General features: G+C 35.0%; 1 protein-coding gene across 3 annotated transcripts; it reads left to right on the top strand.

Annotated features, from left to right (window-relative positions):
* Positions 1 to 3,367: 3,367 nt before the first annotated feature.
* Positions 3,368 to 18,929, top strand: LOC115975486 (tRNA pseudouridine(38/39) synthase-like). Of its 3 annotated transcripts, none has more exons than XM_031096272.1 (15): positions 3,368 to 3,555; positions 3,708 to 3,767; positions 3,941 to 4,016; positions 5,170 to 5,242; positions 5,803 to 5,848; positions 7,094 to 7,204; positions 10,833 to 10,914; positions 12,561 to 12,657; positions 14,929 to 14,989; positions 15,093 to 15,223; positions 16,339 to 16,456; positions 17,223 to 17,346; positions 17,551 to 17,667; positions 17,793 to 17,867; positions 18,609 to 18,929. In XM_031096272.1, exons 1-15 carry the CDS (start codon positions 3,484 to 3,486, stop codon positions 18,650 to 18,652), a joined length of 1,287 nt encoding a protein of 428 aa, XP_030952132.1. In that variant the 5' UTR covers positions 3,368 to 3,483; the 3' UTR covers positions 18,653 to 18,929. The 3 variants fall into 3 exon arrangements, with proteins under 3 accessions (XP_030952132.1, XP_030952131.1, XP_030952133.1); XM_031096271.1 differs by having other exon boundaries at positions 3,941 to 4,061; XM_031096273.1 differs by having other exon boundaries at positions 3,533 to 3,555; positions 3,930 to 4,061.
* Positions 18,930 to 19,510: the final 581 nt, after the last annotated feature.

Below are 19,510 nucleotides of genomic sequence, written 5' to 3'. Positions count from 1 at the left end.
TTTAAATTTTAATCTTAAATTTTTTAAGTTGCGAAAATTTCAATCACCAATAGAGATTGAAGATTCAAAAACGTGAATAGATCTTTTGGATAAACATTATCACCAAGGTTCATCTTTCTGTGTAAAATATATATACTGCTAAATTTTTTTAATAAAATTTTCTGGTTAATAATATGAATTTAAACTTAACTGAGTCTTTTAAACATGAATAAACTCATGATTACTAATATATCCATTTCCGTGCGGTAGCACGGGGCTACATACTAGTTATTAATAATGCTTAATTGTAAAATCATCTTGTCAAGAGCTTTGTAGTTCAACTAATTGGCATCTCTTGGTTTTTCCAATATAGACATCCAAAGTTCAAATTTCCTCTCTCCATTGTAATTATTGAATTATTAAAAAAAATAAATAAAATTGCAAAGTCATCTTATTAATGAAAACAAAGCACCCAAAAAAATTATTTAGTAAATCTAAGACAGTATGGCAACATCCAAATAACTATGGTTAAAAAAAAAACACAATAATAACCGAAGAGTTTTATTTTTGTGTTGGAGGGGGGGGGGGGGGGGGCCCAATGAGAGGGAATCCTTGACAAGATCAACCCAAGGAGTAATTAAGGTCTAGTTGTCTAACAAACTAGGACTGGCCCAATCAAGACAACCATGGTACTCGATGAACTAGAAAAATTGAGGATTATGGAACGCCCGAGGAAGCCGAGGAACATTTGCCCCTCAAGAGGAAGGCCGTAAGAACTGTGAGGTGGAAAAGCTGAGGAGGGCCATGATGACGTACAGGCAAAAGAGGAAGGAAACTTCCAGATCAAGCATCTATCACCTCCTCATTGAATACCCTCCAACAACTTAGTCTACCGCATAAATGGCAGAATGATCCCAAAACAATGTCTTCACAGCCTGCATCCTATTCTACTACCACCAATAAGGTAGTGATGGGACAAGTATCCAAAGAAAGAAGACTAGTAGCCCTCCAAGTGGAAGGTTGGGATGCAATTCATTGGCTATAAAAGGAAGGAAGATCCCACTTGAAAGGGGATTGGAAAAAAGTTTAGAGAGAGAGATAGAGAAAGAGACTAGTGTAATACCGAGAGTTGTATTTTCCAAGAACAAGTGATCCTCGGCCAACCCAAGGAGAGATTTAAATAAGAATCTTTTTCTTGTTGACTAAATTCCTATCAAGTGTTATCTCTGTAGTTAATCCCACTTTTTTAATCATTAAGTCATAGTTTTAAGGAATCAAAGTGTTGGCCCACATTCCCCTCTTTATAAATTAATTGTATTGAGTTCCCTTCTTAGCCTATCTTATTTGCGCTGGGCTTGGGATTTAGCTCCTGCCCCCTACAATTTTTATAAGCACAACCAAAGTGTTAAGCATAATCATAAGTTCATAACATGTAGGTCATTCATTTTTTCTAAAAGTTGAGATTTTCTTTTTTGGTGGATAATAGATTTGTTTTATTTTGTTGGTAAAAAGATATATTAAAAGATTTTTTGGATGTGAGTTAAGCGACCATTTTAATTATTTTATCAAACTTTCAATTTGGGGAGCTTTAAGTTATAATTTTTGGGCTATGTGCAACTTTTTTGGCCAAAAATTTTCAAATCATATCCTATGCTTTTAGTCTTAACATAGTTCAAAAACTTTATCATAGAATGTCAAAGGAGTCAATTTTGTACCAATTGATATTAGTGTACCGTTTCAAGATTACCCCTATTTATATATATTTCTATACACACACACACACACATGTATGTATTTATTTATGTATTTATGAATTTTTATGTTTATTAACAAAAAAAAAAAAAAAAAAATCGCATATTTTATAAGCCTAAGTACACTAACTAAAATATTAGCTTAAATAACATGTTTTAAAGAATTAAAAATTTTAACATTTTTTAATTATATTGGCCGAAGTGCCAGTATTAGCCAAAACACTCAAAATATGCCTGATACAGCCAATACAACTAGTTTTTTTTTTTTTTTTTTCCTGTACAGTTTAGAGGAGTACCGGTAGGGTTGTCCATAGGTTAGGTTTGTGCCTAACTTGAACTCGACAGGAAAACTTTGAGTGGATGAAAATGTAATCTGATACCAACTGGGAAGACTCATCGGATCGGCCAGTTTAGTTCTCATCGGGTGTTGGGTTTATTTGGTCGATTTTGGGTTTTGTCATCGGGGATGAGATTTGGCCTAATCCATTAAGATCTAGTCAGATCTGTCAAGATTTGGCATAGATTTTGGTAGATAATAATGAGATCTTGTTGGATCTGGACTAGATCTCATTGGATTTGGTCCAAAATGCTTGAAAAATCACTGGAATTTATGAAAACTTTGGGTGGGTTGTGTTTCATTGGTTTTGAAAGGGGTGACTTGCAATCGACCCGCCAGGGTCATGTTTAGAGAGGTCGGGACCCGCGCCTAACCACTAGAGCAGTTGGATCAGGTGGTGGTGGGTTGGGTACATGCAGGTTGGGCAAGTGGGTTGGACACCCCCAAGTACCGGTATTGGTTTAATGGTCAGTATGGTATATTTCTCTGGTACAGTCAATATTGGTATGGTATTGACCTCTCTATAGATTGCACCCTAGTCTCATTATTTGTCACCACAACTCATGCTCTTATCTGCTTCACAAAATGGGTTACATGCCATACAAAATTTGACTATATGACATGGATTAACAAGTAACAACCCTATTTTCCCCTCTTTTTGTAGGTTAGGTCTCATAATAATGACCTTTGTGCATGCAAAATATGCTTTTGTGTAGGAAATGCTTAAGTGATAGTGACGTTACTCTAGTAATGAACACCGCACTGAATTTATAGAGTTTGATGGTGGCTAAATTTGACTAGTGTGGGATTTTTGAAATTATTGTGTATTAAAAAAGAGAGAGATAATTAAAAAATAAAAAATTAATATTTTAATAAAATTTGGTGTAAAATAGATAATTTAGTATAAAATGTTTTAAAATTCAATTACATGGGGTTTGGAAATGTAGTGTAAAAGATTTACATGAGGTTTTACTAATTGTACTTCAAATTTTGATTTCCAACTTTAAGTCCAAATTACCAACGGGGGTTGGGATCAAGTGGTAAGCAGCTTGTTCTCGCTTAAGCAGGTCTCGGTTTCGAGACCTTGTGGATGCAGAAAATCCTCGTTGGGAAACTCACCCACCACAGCCAGGTGTGCGACCCGGGTCGACCAACGGATTAGTCGGGGCAAAGCCCCGGATACCGTGGTAGGCAAAAAAAAAAAAAAAAAAAAAAAAAAACTTTAAGTCCAAATTCATTCTCAATAAAATTCAATTACTTACATAAAATAAATAAATAATTTTTTTTTTTTTAAAGTTCTTACCTCTTCAAACGCCGCCGTCTCGTCTTGCACCTCGTCTTAGTTCATACTTGCAACTCTTTGTTCCCAGAGAGAGAGAGAGAGAGTCCAAAGTCCAAAGCAATTTGAGAGCCACCATGTCGAAGGAAGATAGAGACCTCATCGCTAGTCTGCAATCTCTCGTACACTCTCTTCAACACAGAGTTAAGGTACATACTACTTTTGCTGTATTCAAAGGCGCTATTTGGTTATAATGCAAACTACAACCTTTTTTTTTTTTCCAATTTTTTTTGTTCTTTGAATTAATAGTGTCTACAAAGTTTATGGCTTTTTAGTTACTAATTTGGAAGCTATAAACCAGGAATTAGAGGCAGAGAATACAATGCTCTTATCTCGACTTTCCAGTTGTCGTTGTCACGAGGTTTGTAATTCTAAACTTTTAATAGTGTTTTTTATTTTATTTTTGTAATTATTTATTTTTTGGTAATATTATGTATTGTTGCTCTTGATTTCAATGTAAAAAATTGTTGCACAATTAACAAAAAAAACACAGAAAAGAAGAAAAAGATTAATTATGTAGTAGTGATGATGCAGATAGAGGAAGCATGTGACAGAGCTGTTGTAGATAGTAGTCATTGTTTTGATGAGAAAAGAAGGGAGTCAAAAACAGGTAGTAAGAGGAACACAGTAAAGAACTTAGCAGTGAAAATCCCAGGTTTTGTTTCCCACACTCCATTGATCCAATGATGTCCAATACATTGTTTAGCCTGTGACTTCGTTTTTATTTTATTTTATTTTATTTTTAACAATTACAAAAATGTGATTGAAAAAGAATTATGTATAACACTTACACAGTTATACCATAAAATTGATAGGTTTTTTTTTTTTTTTTTTTTTTGGCTAAGAAGAAAGAATTTGACATTGATGAATATTAATTGTAATTATGAAGTTTTGGTTGTGGATAAAAAACTTAATATGGCCTAGAATGTCTCAGATTGGTGGTTGTTGCCTGCATTCGACATTCCCTTGGGTTTTACATAAATTTTCTTGCTTTAATGCTTTCAATCCATCTATTTTGTGGCTACAAGAACTGCATTAGAATGATTCAGGAAAGTGCCCTGACCCCCCTCCCCCCCCCCACCCCCCACCCCCCGCGCGCGCAAAAAAAGAAGTCAATATCATCATTAAGCACAAGTTTTGACATCTGGAGAGAGAGAGAGAGAGAGTCCTCATTTTTGAGATGAGGTATGATATCTTCATGGTTTATTTGCTTCTTATTGTTCTTATTCATCATCTTTGTGGGTGTCTTATTTTTCAAGGCCAATATTGGCTAAGCCCAAGGGATAGCACAATCAGCTTGTGACCATGCCTCATGAAGCAGAGGTTATTAGATTGAATCTTTCCTTCCCCCTTCCCTTGGGGCCCAAAAACTCACATATCAGGACAAAAATATTGGCTATTTAATATCAAAAATAATTGCAATCTGCATTGGCATAAAGAAAAAAATATGTGCTTCATAGTTTTAATTGCAGAACTGGTTTGTTTGAAGATATGTTGCAGGAAATTCTATAACTGTTTTTTTCCCTGCTCCTTCTGTTTTTCCTTTTCTTTTAATTATGGTTGTTATTTGTTTTCTTATAAACTGGTTTCAAGTTTTAAGTTTAATGAAATTGTTGTTGTTTATACTGTCCTCTTCTTGTGAAATGTGTCAGTTGCTGAACACTGGGTGCCTATGTGACAACGTCTGTATCTAAACATTCCAATAAATTATCTTCCTTTAAAAAAAGTCTGTATTTAGATTTACTTATTCACCTCTGGTGCAGGTTATAACACAAGGACCCTGAATCACCATTGCAAGAGATACGTTGCTCTAAAAATTATGTATTTTGGGCAAAGGTAAATTATGTAGCCATTATATTCAGCTTGATACATTTGGAATATATTTTCTGTTGACCAATATTTACTTATATAATTTACAATGACATAATAAGACAAAGGTGGAAAACATAATTTTTTTATTAAAGAAATGTTGATTCTCCTTAATACTGTACAAAACCCTTTGTAAAAAATCAATTTACCTTCTAACTAGCCAACACTAGAGGTAAAAGATATTCATAATAACTAATAAGGCTGAGTTTCTCTCTTTCTTTTTGTCTATTTATTCCTTTTTGGGAAACATGCAGTAATCTTATTCGTATATTTGAAGGTGTTTTAATAATAACTTAAAATTTTGTATTTTTAAAACAACATTCCATATCTTTAGGCTCTTACTATTTAAAGCTTGCAGGCTGCATAAAGACAAGAAGCTTTGGCTTTAACTAAATGATATTCCTCTTTCCTGCAGTGTCCTTCATGGGAATTTTAATCATTATCATAATTATCATGTTAGAAGAGCTCACCCTCTTCATTATGACAGTGGAATACAGATATAAATGACTTAATGTGCTACATGACAGGTTCTATGCTTTTGCTTCAGAGGCGCATATGGAACCAACTATTGAGGTATTATTTGCCTCTCAATTTTTTTTTAATTTATTCTTTTGATTGTTATTTTTTCAGAGTTATGAACTAGTGATCCACAAAAGGTATAACTGAAGTATAATCACGCCTTTTCATGCAGGATTTAATTTGTAACTTGAGGGTCTTCTTGTAGCCTGGCTAGTGTTAATTGATGACATTTAAATATAAAAAGAATGATAGATATGGTTTACTTAGTGGCTAGGAAGCATGGGCTTGGGCACGGGTATGACATGGCAACACGAGCAATTTCTAAAAAATTATAATATGACATGCCTGGTACAACAGCAATAAGGCATGGATACAGCATCCCAAATGAAGTGTCCTTCCTTCTTAGCTTAGTGGTCTCAAGAATGTTAGAACTAATATATATGTTAGGTAACTACCACCAGAACCCATGCAAAAAAATTCAGATTTTAATCTCACTTCTTCAAACTTTGTGGCAAATATTGGTGGGTCTTGGTGAACGGTAGTGGCTTGTGTAGTTAGCTATTGGGAGAGAGAAAGAGTTGAAGGAGATGAAGATGGGGGGGGGGGGGTGGCTGTGACTGGCCAAGAAGGGGAAATGGGTGAGATGGGAAGGAGAAAATTGGTGACGCATGTTTTTGGGTAAAATTACTGAACTGCTACCACTATTTTCCCTTAATTTCACATTGACAGATTGACCCAACCAGGAATTTACATCTTGCCCTTATTCTTTTTGACAAATTCCAAAAGTTCCCACTAAATATCTAAAGGGCCTTATCAAAGTAAAAGTTAGGTGAGTGATTCTCTAATGAGAAAAGAAAATTATTTATTTATTTATTACATAATTAACACATTATCTCCATGGGTAATTTATGAAGAATAGTTTTTTACTGGGTATTACCAATTTGAGTACATTGTTTCATGATAAAAAATTAGTTTCACCCAAAATAATAATCATAATAATAGACAATGATTCTTATAAATAGTTTATTAGACTAATAAGCACAGGATATCACACTTTTACATTCCGATTTATGGTGGCGGTTGTACTTGGTGAATAACTGATCAATATTTCACTTTTTTGGCTCTTTAAATATGATGTTTTAAGGAAACAAGAAAACAATTGCTTAAATTATAGTTGATATAAGGCATATATGGGTCCATAAATTAATTACACTTAATTGCTTACCACATGAACTTCTTTATGTTATCAAACTTTTTTTTTTTTTTGTTAAGTCATATGTTATCAAATTTTTCTTGCAGTCTGAAATTTTCAAAGCTTTTGAGAAAACAAGGCTATTAGTTGGTGACAAGAAGGAGTCACAGTACTCTAGGTGTGGTAGAACAGACAAGGGGGTTTCCTCTGTTGGACAGGTAAGTTGGTGCAAAAAGATTTTTTCTTTTGATAGAATTTGGGTAGCAAAAATTGTTATAATCATTTGAGTACTTGTGCTTAATATTTTTGATGTTTTGTTGATGGTGCAACCATAGCATGTTTGGATAAGCAATGTCCTTTTTGGAAGCCTAGGTAAAGGCAAAGCCCAAAAATAAGTGTCCATTGTAGTTAACTAGGTTTTTATATTTTATTTTATGTTTTATTCAATTACTTCAGAGTCAAGGGTATTTTAGTAATTCTACTATTGTTGGGTATGGACCATAGTTATGGGCGTTGGGATTTATTTTATTAATAAGTGAGTCTTATTTAGTTTATGGGTCTTTGCTTAAGTCTTCTTCTACCAATCGCTTGACAAAACTTCTCATCCAAGATACTGGTGACTAATGTGGAATTAGTCAATACTAGTGGGCCTATACTACCAATACTAGTGGAAAAATTGCTAATATAGTTAATAAATTAGCGATTGTCTCACAAGCTTAAATTATTAGGAAATAGTGAATTTAATCACTTAACCATAATTCTAACACTTTCCCTCATTTGTGGGCATAAACTCCCTTTTAATAAGTGGGGCCCAACATGTGGAATTTTTAACATTTTAAATGGGAGGTAGAGTAAAGCTAAGGATCAAAAACTCATGATTTGTTGCACTAATACCATGATAAATTATCGGTTGTCCCAAAAACATAAGTTGTTAGGAAATGGTTAATTTAATTACTTAACCATAATTCTAACATTAGTAAATGTGTTAATATCATCTTTTCATCTTTTGATTTAGTTTATTTTTCTCTTTGAGCATTCATTGGCTTTTGAGCTAAACAAGTTGATGCTTTCTCCTTGGTAAATAACTACTGAATGAATGGCATCTATCATCAGGGTGTTCTTAATAGTTAATTTCTTTTTTTTTGTATTGGGGATATGGAGAGGGTTTGGCTTGAAAGGAAGTTTGAGAGTGAGGAGATTCTTCAAGTTGTTAGTGACTTGAAAAGGGACAAAGCTCCAGATCCGGATGGGTTTACCATGGCGTTTTATCATCATTGTTGGAGAGTAGTGGAGAAAGACGTCCTGGCGGTCTTTGAAGAGTTTTTTCATCATTGTAATTTTGAAAAATCCCTTAATGCTACCTTCCTTGCATTAATTCCTAAAAAGAATGATGCCTCTAATATTAGAGATTTCTGCCCTATTAGCTTGGTGGGGAGTGTGTATAAAATCTTGGCTAAGATTTTGGCAAATCATTTAAGAGTGGTTTTAGATTAGTTGATCTTCGAGACTCAGAATAGCTTTGTGGGTGGGAGACAAATCCTTGACTCGGTTCTTATCCTGAATGAGTGTGTGGATGGTTGAGGGAAGAGTAGGGTTCTCAGAGTCATTTGTAAACTTGATATTGAGAAAGCCTACGATCATGTGAATTGGGAGGCTTTGCTGTATTTGTGGAACAGAATGGGCTTTGGAGTGAAGTGGTCTAAGTGGATCCGTACTTCTATATCCACAATTCAGTTCTCTGTTTTGATTAATGGGTCTCCAGTTGATTTCTTTGGTAGCTCAAGGGGTTTAAGACAATGGGATCTACTATCTCCTATGTTGTTTTTGATCATGATGGAGGTGCTTAGTAGGATGTTGAGAAGAGTGGAGGGAGCTGGTTTGATCCGTGGTTTTAAAGTTGAGGGTAGGAGGGGTGGTGGGGAATGTGTTTCACACCTATTGTTTGTAGATGATACTATCCTATTTTGTGATGCAGATGTGGACCAAATTCTTCATATTCGGTTGTTATTACTTAGTTTTTAGGCGGTAACAGGTTTGAAGGTCAATGTGCACACGAGTGAAATGGTTCCAATAGGGGAGGTTGTTGATGTGCATGTACTGGCTGAAATTTTGGATTGCAGAGTTGGATCTTTTCCTATGTCTTATCTTGGTATGCCGTTGGGGGCTTCACATAATTCCCCTTCAATTTGGAATCCAATTTTGGAAAAAATTGAGCAGAAATTAGCTAGGTGGAAGAAGTTGTACTTGTCTAAGGGGGGTCGATTGATGTTACTCAAGAGTACGCTATCTAGTCTTCCTACTTATTTTCTATCGTTATTCACCATTCCTACTCATTGGCTAATAAAATTGAAAAGTTGCAAAGGGACTTTCTTTGGGGGGATAGTAAGATCCATCTGGTAGGTTGGGATAAAGTTTGTGCACCTATAGCCAATGGTGGCTTGGGAATAAGGAAACTTACTACTTTCAATAAAGCCTTATTGGGGAAATGGTTATGGCGGTTTGAAAAGGAGGAGGATTGGTTATGGAGGAGGGTGGTAGCTTCAAAATTCAGGGAAGATTGGGGGGATGAACCTCAAAGCTGGGTAGGGGAATTCATGGGTGTGGTTTGTGGAGAGGTATTCGCATGGGATGGGAGGATTTCAGAAAAAATTGTCAGTTTGTTGTTGGGTTGGGGAATATAGTAAGTTTTGGCAAGATGGGTGGTATGAGGATCAACTTTTACGATTGGCTTTCCCAAGGTTGTATGGTATTGCCATTGATAAGGAGGTTTCTGTAGAAGCTTCTTTGTCTAGGCAAGGGGCGGAGGAGAGAAGAATTTGAGATGTTCGTTTTATTAGAGAAATTTTTTATTGTGAATTGGATGAAGGGATGCATTTCCTTCGTTTATTGGGAGCTAATACTCCTCCAATGGATGTTGGAGACTGGATGAGATGGAAGTTGAAGCCTAATGGGGAATTTGACATCCGGTCATTTTATAATAAATTAAGGGATTCTCCCTCAATTGTCTTTCCTTGGAAAGCTATATGGAGAACAAAGGCCCCAGGCGAGTTTCTTTCTTTGTTTTTTGTGCAGCTTGGAATAAGATCCTAACGGGTGATAACTTGAGATTGAGGAGATTGGATTTTGTGGACTGGTGATGTGCCGTCACTGTGGAGAGACGGTAGACCACTTACTTTTTCATTGTGAGATGGCTTATCAATTATGGACTTTTGTCTTTATAACTTTTGGCTTGTCTTGGGTTATTCCTAGATCAATACCAGATTTGCTTTTTGGCTGGTGGAATTGGTTGGGAAAGTACTCGTCTCAAATTTGGAATTTAGTTCTGTTGGGCATCCTATGGTGTGTTTGGAAGGAGCAGAATCGGTGGAATTTTGAGGATTTGGATAGCACCAGTGATCAGTTGCTTACTTCTTTTAGTGGGACTCTTTTTGATTGGTCTAGGGCATGGAGACTCACGACTAGTGACTCTCTCCCTTCTTTTCTTAGCTCCCTTTCTCTTTCTCTTTTGTAATTTTTCTGTTGTTTGGTTTTCTTTTTTTGTTTTTGTTCTGTTTTCTTCTTCTTGTATTTTCTAGGTTTGCTCTATGTTCTTCATGCATAGAGTAGCTTTTCGTATATATATCATTCTTACTTATCAAAAAAATGAAATTTGGTTGTACTGATTTTGTAATTCCCACCAAACTATATAGTGGTTGAGACAACATTTTCAAAAATCGTATCCCTAAACTTTGTAAGATGACATGGCTCATTCTTTTTTATGGGTTATGCTCTTATACTAGTATGCTGTAAATTTGTCCACTTTCTTGTGACATGGATGATTGAGAGGATGGCAACTGCTTGATGCAGGTGATTGCTCTCTTTTTACGATCAAACCTCAAGGGAACTGGTGTGAACAATTCTGGAGATATTGTTTTAGAAGATCAATATGGTCAGCCAAAATATCCTTTTCTATTACTCTAATGTAGAACATTGAGCTTTTGCTGGTTATCAAATATAATTTATTTAAGTTTCAGAATCTCACAATGTTGCTTCTAGTGGGTGAAAAAATGCAACCTTAATGTGGTGGAGGTTCGGAATCTTGCTAAATCGGAAAAAAAAAAAAAATTATAAATAAATAATTGGACCAAATACTTGGTCCCATGGTAGATCTTTTTTATTTTTTATTTTTTTTTATAGAGTCTCAATCTCTGGTATCCGCTTCTGATGATTGTGCTCTTATCGTTAGAATAAGACACCAATCGATTTTTGGTGTAGGTGGGGATCGAACCCCAGATTTCTTATTCAACCATTAGAGACTTTACTAGTTAAGTTAATTGGAACCACATGGTAGATCTAAAATACTTCTAATAAGATAATCTTAATTTTTCTTTGTAATATTTATTATCTACCAATTAAATCAATGATCAACACCATTATTATCATTGAATTATATAAATATATAATTGTGAGAAGATATTGGATGCTTGAAAAGTTACTACCTGTCACCCCCCTCCCCTACTAATATGATCCTTTACACTATGTTTGGTTTGGGAGGAAGAGGAGGGAAAGGAAGAGAAATAAAATCTTTTCTGATGTTTCGATAGCATGAGAGAAGAAAATGAGCTAAATTTGTTAAGAAACCTATCACTTGGGCCCACATTTTTCCCTTCCCCCTTATTCTTTTTCTCTTCTCTTCCATTCCCTTCCCTCAAACCAAACATAGGGTTAGTAAACAACTTTGTCCCCCAATCAGCAAAAATTGAATTAAGGAAAAAAAGAAAAAAAAAGAGGCTAATGGGCCAATGGCCTTTAAGCAAGGTTTTTCTTTTATTCATATGGTAAGGTAGGTTGTTGGAATGATGTGTTGAAGTTTTCTTTCTCTTAAAGTCTTTATCGTAGAATCTTAATAATAGCTAAATGTAAAGATTTAGATTTATTAGTATCATTAACGAATGTATTTTGTGCCTGCATTACTTCTTAGTTACTATACTTTTGACCTTAAATTGTATTCCTCATTGGAAGACTATGGTCTACAAAAGATGGCAGACGGTATTCATATATTTAGTTAGATGAGGCTCAGATGAAAATGGTGGCATGAAGCCTTGGTTTAGGCAAGAATCCACGAATGTTGCCTAGTGGTTGAGATTTTAAAGTGTGGCTTTCACTTGTTTATTAATAGTTTGAGCTATATTTTAAATTCTTTACTAGCTAGATTATATACAATTTAAAAAATTATCACTAGTCCCAAAACTTAAGCTGTTAGGTTTAGGTAAATTTAATCATTTTACCATTATTTTAAAAAAAATCCCTCATGTGTGGCCCAAACTCCCCATCAATAAGTGAGGTCTAATACGTGAAATTTTTAAGTTTAAAGGGAGGTAGGCGGAGACAAGATTCAGGTTCTGGACTACTGTTTTGATACCATGATAAGTTAGTTACCATTTACCACTAGTCCCGGATGTTTAAGTTGATAGGAAATAAATTTGATTGCTTAACTATTATTCTATCACATCTTTTGATATTATGCTCAAACCATATACATTTATAATAACTATGGTTAGCCTTTCTTTTTCTAATTTTTTATATCTTTCACAGAAGGAGAAATTGATTATGTGAGAGTGCTAAATCGAGCCCTTCCTAATGATATTCGAGTTTTAGGGTGGTGTCCAGTTCCAGTTGGCTTCAGTGCAAGGTTTGTCTACCTTTCTGGAAATTTTCCTTGTTTCTCATGGTGAATTTGTATAATGAATTTCCTAGTTTGCAAAAGGAGTTTGTTCTGCTATATGTTGTTCTTCTTTAAAATTGAAATATAGTGTGTAGTACAAAAACCAAAGGGTTGTTTTGGTAGTCTCCCAGTTGATAATAATTTGTCATGCCATTGGTGGGCCATTAAGAATCTTTGAGGATCAGTTCAATCAATAAGAGACCGTTTTGAGCATGATATTTTAAGATGGACATGTTCCAGATGACGATGAAGTGCATGTGACATGTCCCATTGGATATGTGAAATTGGTATGCTTGGAAGGGCTATGGAGTGGGTGCAATATCCAAAAGAGTGGGTTATTCTAAATCGTGACTCTCATCTCTAGGGCCCAAGTGACCTCAAAACTTTGTGGGTCAAGGAGATGCTTTGTACTGACCTTAGAGATCTGGATTGAGTCTCATGTCTTTTACTAGGAGGAATCTGGTTTAGGTCTTTTACCTGCTTCCTTGACAACATTAGATCTCTCTTTGGCTTCTGGGTATCGCAAGCAATTTGAATTCTAATTTGAGGCCATATGGCATGTAGTGGATCCCTCAAGTGTTGTAGATGTAGCGAGCCATAATTCGCTTAATGGTGATTGCAAACAAGAGCATGGCACTGGTGTACTCTTGAGAATTCATGTTTTGACAATATCTTAGTGAAAACCATCAATCTGGTGATTAATCAAGATACAAAACTAAGATGTGTGCTACTTTTAAGTGTTTTTATTTGAAATTACAAAAGCCCTGTTTCCAACATCATGCATGTACAAAATTTTATTCAAATTGATTCAAAATCCTTTGAGATCATGCAGGAAGATGGGGGATTGCTGTTCAAGTTATAGATCATCGAGAGAGGCAGGGGCTGCATGCGGTCTGTGGTGATGGGGAGGGTTGGATTATTATGGTTGAAATCAACATTGATCGAGTTGTTGGGAAGAAACCCAACCCAACGTTTCATTGGAACAGTAAAAAAGCCAGGGATTGCAATCTTGCACCATTGGTGTAGGACTTTTTGCAGTAACTGAGTTTGGGGAAGGAACCAAACGCGGAATAGTCATCATACCAGAAGGTTGAGATTATTGGGCTGGAGGTGTTTTTAAAGAGCAGCACTCGATGGATTAATTGGAGATGGCAAAGACCAACCTTTGGAGGCGCCACCAAAAAATATAAACAACTTCCCTTATTTAACTAAGGGAAAAGTTAACGGATGCCTTAAAAGCATTGGTTTAGAAAAAAATTTAGAAATATTTTATGGGAAAAGAAAAAAACAATTAATTTTTTTGACGGCTTTTTATATTTTCCATAAAAGTGGTGTAAAAAATTTCCTAAAATGGTTTATTAACAATTTCCCTAAGGGCACCCGTTAACATGACCCTTTAACTAAAACAAGATTCAGGGCCGAGCCTAACACCCAGCCCCAGCCTCAGCCTCACTAGCCAATGTCTCATAGGCTGCATGAAGGCCCTAATTCTGAAAAGCGAGGAAGAAAAGTTGTTGGGAGTGATGCAAGGAGAGGACCTGGAGTTTGTGTGACTTTGGAAGGAGCAGTGCATGGGGCTAACACAGTGTGCGGTTGATGGTGCATAGGCAAGTGGTTTCGGAAAGGAAAAATTTTGCGGAAGCAGAAGCAGAGGTTTCAGGGTTACCAGGAAACATAAGGCAAAGAGGGGTAAAATGACTAAAATTTTGGCAAAGATCTCGGCTCGGCTCAAGATACACCAACTCAAATTTTATAAGAAGTCTTCAAATTTCAGTAGATAACAAAGAAAAATGGGCTGTGAAATGATCCACCATGCCTGGCCCACAGGTCATCTAGGTCCCCATTACTCATACTTGGCCTCAGTTAACATACCATAGAGGACACGGGATCCTCCAAGTGCAAGCAGCATTTTGTTTTATCAAATCAACCTGAAGCCCACCTGAAAGTTCCTTTCAGGCCCAAAGCAGTTTAAACAACTAAACCAACCCATTCTACAAGTTGACATTTAACCTAATTTTTCTTTTAACAAAAAATTTATTACTAATCAAAAATAAAAAGTGAAGATGTTACATTCTTCCTATGCTTCATTCTCTAGATAGATTTGCATTCAATTTGCAAGTATAACCATTGATTTCTTTACAATTGGCAATGGTTGAGCTGGTGCCTATGTAGTTTCATTTTCCTGGTCTCTATACTGGCCTTCTTTTTGTTAGACTAATCTGTTGCTTTTCTTTGCAGGTTTAGCTGTTTGAGCAGGGAGTATAAATATTTCTTTTGGAGGGAAAACCTGAATCTCTTGGTATGCGAATATATGCCCTTTAGGATTGCAACATGTTGTGACCCATTTTGGTGCTTTGCAAATAACTGAGAAATATTTATCTCTTTGGTTCATGTTTGACCAGGCTATGGAGAGTGCTGGTAGGAAATTTGTTGGGGAACATGACTTCAGAAATTTTTGTAAAATGGATGCAGTAAATGTGCACAACTACAGGCGGAATGTCACGTCATTCGAAATTTTTCCTTCTGATGTGAGGTTAACATTGGTAGACAAATCTTCCAACCCAATTCTTGTTTAATGAAGTTAGTTAATTCAAATTTTCTTGCCCTTATAGATGAAATTGAGTTCTATTGTGATGGCCTTACAATTGTGCTTGCAAGTAGTACTAACAGTAACATTGTTGAGGCACTAAGAGTAAGGGACAACAATAAAGAGTGTAGTTTGTTGCTGGTTTACATTTTTGTTAGATAATTTTTTTTTTTGGCATGTTATACACACATTTTATGGGTTTTGAACTCACGGTCTCACCCTCCCTTTCTTGTGAGAGTAGGAAGTGCCATTTTAGCCATGGCTAATTAGTTTTTGTTTGGATGATAGTTACATGGTAGCTTATTTAATTCTGGGAATTTTAGTTAAAAAATAATAATACATGTGAAATGTACAAAGGAGTGTGTAGCTAACTGCAAGTGATTAAACTGAGGCTTTGTTAGTAGATTTTTAGCAGCTCACCAGTTTTGATTGCACTAATTATTTAAGATAACCAAAATCTAGACACTAATTATGAGCATTCTGTGCAAATAACATAGAAAATGGTGTAATTTTCACTATAATTAGTGATCCAATTTAGAGGTAATGCTAATTTTGCTTCCTTATTGTCATATATATAAAAGTACATGTCCTGGTCTTTTTCCAGGCAAGGCGAAAATATCTTTGCCCTTTCATTTCACTTTTGAGAGTTATCAGGCAGACAGGAAAGTGCATATTTTTACAGTACCTTTTGAGATTTATGTAAGCATGATATGCACACATACATATGTGTGTATTTCTGTTTGATTGATTTATTTTTAATCTGTATTCTAGAGTTTTTTGTTTCAACTCTTGTTGCTAGTACTCATGATATTTATTTTTGAAATTTTCCTTCTAATATGTTGTGTATATTCTTTTTAACCTGAACTATTTACCAATAAAAAAATGTTGTGTATATTCTTTTTATCTTAGAGTTTGGTTATGTAATGATGTCAACATTACACGAAGCAGAAAAATACCATTGAAATTTTCTTTGATAAAAATTGTCGAAGTATTGTTTCTAAAATTCTTACTTATATATATAGAAAAAAGTATTTCTTTTAAAATTTTCTGATTCCCTACAGGTATGATGGCAATCAACTTTGGGCATTTAAAATCAAAGGAACTGCTTTCCTATGGCATCAAGTTCGTTGCATGGTGTCTGTACTGTTTTTGATTGGCCAAGGTCTTGAATCTGCTGATGTACGTACCAAATTTCCCCACAATTTATTGGTTTCCTAAGCTTGTTAGTTTAGCTCTTTTAAGCCATTGAATAAATTCAATGGACACAAGAATAGTATGTTACCTGTAACTAATTTTGTTTCTTACATCTAAGATCTTCACAATTGGCATTTTCATAAATCTGAAATTCCACAAATATACTGTGATGATGGCCAACAATAGTTGGCAGATACTCTTGACACTTATCTTTCAAAGCATGCACACACTTCTGTTTTCAATGAGTTGCATCTGTCTCAATGTTAAACTGTTCTTCATAATTTTATCCATTAAATACTCAACTTGAGTTGACCTAAATCTCTTAGGTTCTAGTGGATCTCCATTAGGATGAAACACTGTGGATATTGTTCTATATTTATGTACACATGAATAAACTATCCTTATAATGAAACACTCTGTTTGATAATCCAGATAATGGAATTAGCTTGTTGCTGTTTGTTTCTTAAGGTCCACACTGCATGTGTAGTCAATTAGAACAAATGTATAAGTTCATGAATTTATGATCATCATAAGAGATATTGAAAGCTCTTTTGAAGGATGAGACCCGGCTTTTTGCTTACCATCACCATTTGCAGCACTGATGAATTAAATCTCAATGAATGAAGATGCTTATATTTCTACCTCTTGGAAGTTGCATTTGTTTTAAAATCAGAAAGAAACTCACATTTGCATAAAAATAAAAATAAATAAATAAATAAAGGAATCTCACTGTAAATACTGAAATTTGTAGGTGATTGATGCATTACTGGATACTGACAGGACAATGAGGAAACCTCAGTATGCCATAGCTCCAGAGCTTCCATTGGTTCTTCACTCTTGTGAATTTGAAAGTCTCAAGTTTATTTGTTCAGCAGGTACTTATAGCAAAAAGGATACAAATGTTAATTGTGTGAACTTGATTCCTCTTTTAGGAATGGTAGCATATCTTGATCAGTCCTGCACTTCTTTCACATCTAATTTCTACTCATTTTTTGTTTATCATGTGCTTGCCGTGTTTGACATTGCTGTTTGCAGTAGTGTTAATTACTTCATAATGTTTGAATTGCTTATTTCCCTAGATGCCGGACAAGCTCTGCATGTGCACTTTGCAAATCAATGCCACAGTTACCAGCTCCAAGCTGCAATATTTCATGAAGCTCTGCTAAGCTGTTTGCCCATATCAAGTGCTGCTGAAAGTAATATTACTATCTTTTTGGCTGGAACTGTATGACTTCATTACATTACCACCAAGCAATATTGCTGGTTGCAAATATATACTCATGTAAATCTTTTATTGCTGATACTGCCTTCATGTTTTCAGATCAGAGCTCATTAAATAATGGAAAATCCAAGAAAAAAGCTTCCTATGTTCGACTCATGTCACGGGCAACTGAACGTAAGTTATAATTTACCATAAGTTATAATTTACCATAAACATTCGCAAAGTGTTTGGCTAAGAAGGGTTCATTTTGATGTGATTGAATGGTTATTACCTGGTTTTTCTCAAAAATGTCATTTTCGGTTACTGGTTGGATATGGCGTAGTGCATTGTTAATAGGAAAAAGGAATAAGCTATAGTCTGATTGTGCGATCTCTAGTATGCTTCTTGATAAGATACTTTGTTCATGGATCTTGGTTGAAATGCTTTCAGAGGTTGTCCTAGACTGTCCAGCTAGCAAGAGACAATCTCATTATCTAGAGTCATTGAATAATTTTGTATTTAGGATTAGAAGTTAATTAAAACTGGTACACATGTATTATTTATAGGTTAATCCCAAAAAACAAAATTAAACAATTGCACTTACAATTTATTTCCCGTACAAAACAATTTCACTCATAACATTTATAATCTGTGTAATTTAAATTATATGCTTTATTTTCTTCTTTTCTATAGAAATGAAATGATACCTTGGTTAAAATTCTATTAGCTTAACTCAAGGGATGCCATGCAATGTGAGAGGCAGCATGTTGAGATTTGAGATACATAATTCTTTGCAACTGTGCCTGAATTCATAATTGTCATAAAAGCGCGCAGATATTATATTACTTTGTCTTCAACACTAATCATCAGTAATATTTATATTGACACATGGTAAGGGTTTCTTCTAACTTTTAGTACTGCTTCAACTGGTTGCAGCATCGTATGAAGAGCGAAGGATGAAACTGAACTCCAAAACATAGGATGTATCAAAAACGTTTTGGAAAGTAAAGAAAGTGTACCTACTTTTGCTGGTCTTTTTTTTTTTTTGGCACAACAAGGTTCTTTCTAATTGATTAAAGTTTTTTGAAATGAAACTTGGTAGTTGGCAGCTGATGTCTTTTCAAGAGGTTTTTCTTTTTATTTTGATTTTCTTTTTGAAATATGTTATAAACGTGTTAACAAGAAAAATTCTTTTGTAATATCTATAAGAAGGCAAAGCAAGAAAATCTTTAATTTTCTGTTATATTGGAATCCATACTCCGTGGCGTCAGTATATCAATAGTGCAATTTTTCTACTGTGTGTGGGAATGGCGAAATTGTTCAAGTAAATTCCATTTCCAGGGCTTCATAGGTCATTACCCTACCAAACCCGCCAACATGCCAAATCATTTTATGAATCTTGTCATTGAAACATTCGGAACTTCTGAAGTTGAAAATGGGTTAAAAGAAAGAAATAGTAAAACTTAAATTTAGCTCGTTAGAGAAAACAAACTTGGAAGTTTTGTTTCCACCGAAGTTCTTTCCAAATAACAACCCAAACAAATATAGTGGTCTAATTATTCAGCAAAAATAGGGGAAAAAAGAGTTAATGAAGTCAAGCAGTGAATTGCAAACCAATCCTTTAAACACATAGGAGATCGAACCATGTTTGTGTATGTGACTAAGCGAGAGGTCGCAGATTCGAATTTGAGAATTAGCCACTGCAAAAATATAAAAAACATATTAAGGGCCTGTCGTTCATTTCTCTTGTACCCCGTAAAAGTGGAAACTTTGTAGCATTACAAATATTATTAGCGTAGAGTTCACAGAATGACAGTCAATATGGGCCTAAAGCCAAA

Source organism: Quercus lobata, chromosome 2, assembly GCF_001633185.2.
Source record: "Quercus lobata isolate SW786 chromosome 2, ValleyOak3.0 Primary Assembly, whole genome shotgun sequence".
Lineage (NCBI taxonomy): Eukaryota > Viridiplantae > Streptophyta > Magnoliopsida > Fagales > Fagaceae > Quercus > Quercus lobata.
The sequence above is the reverse complement of the archived record's forward strand: the minus strand, read 5'-3'. Positions and strand labels throughout refer to the sequence as shown.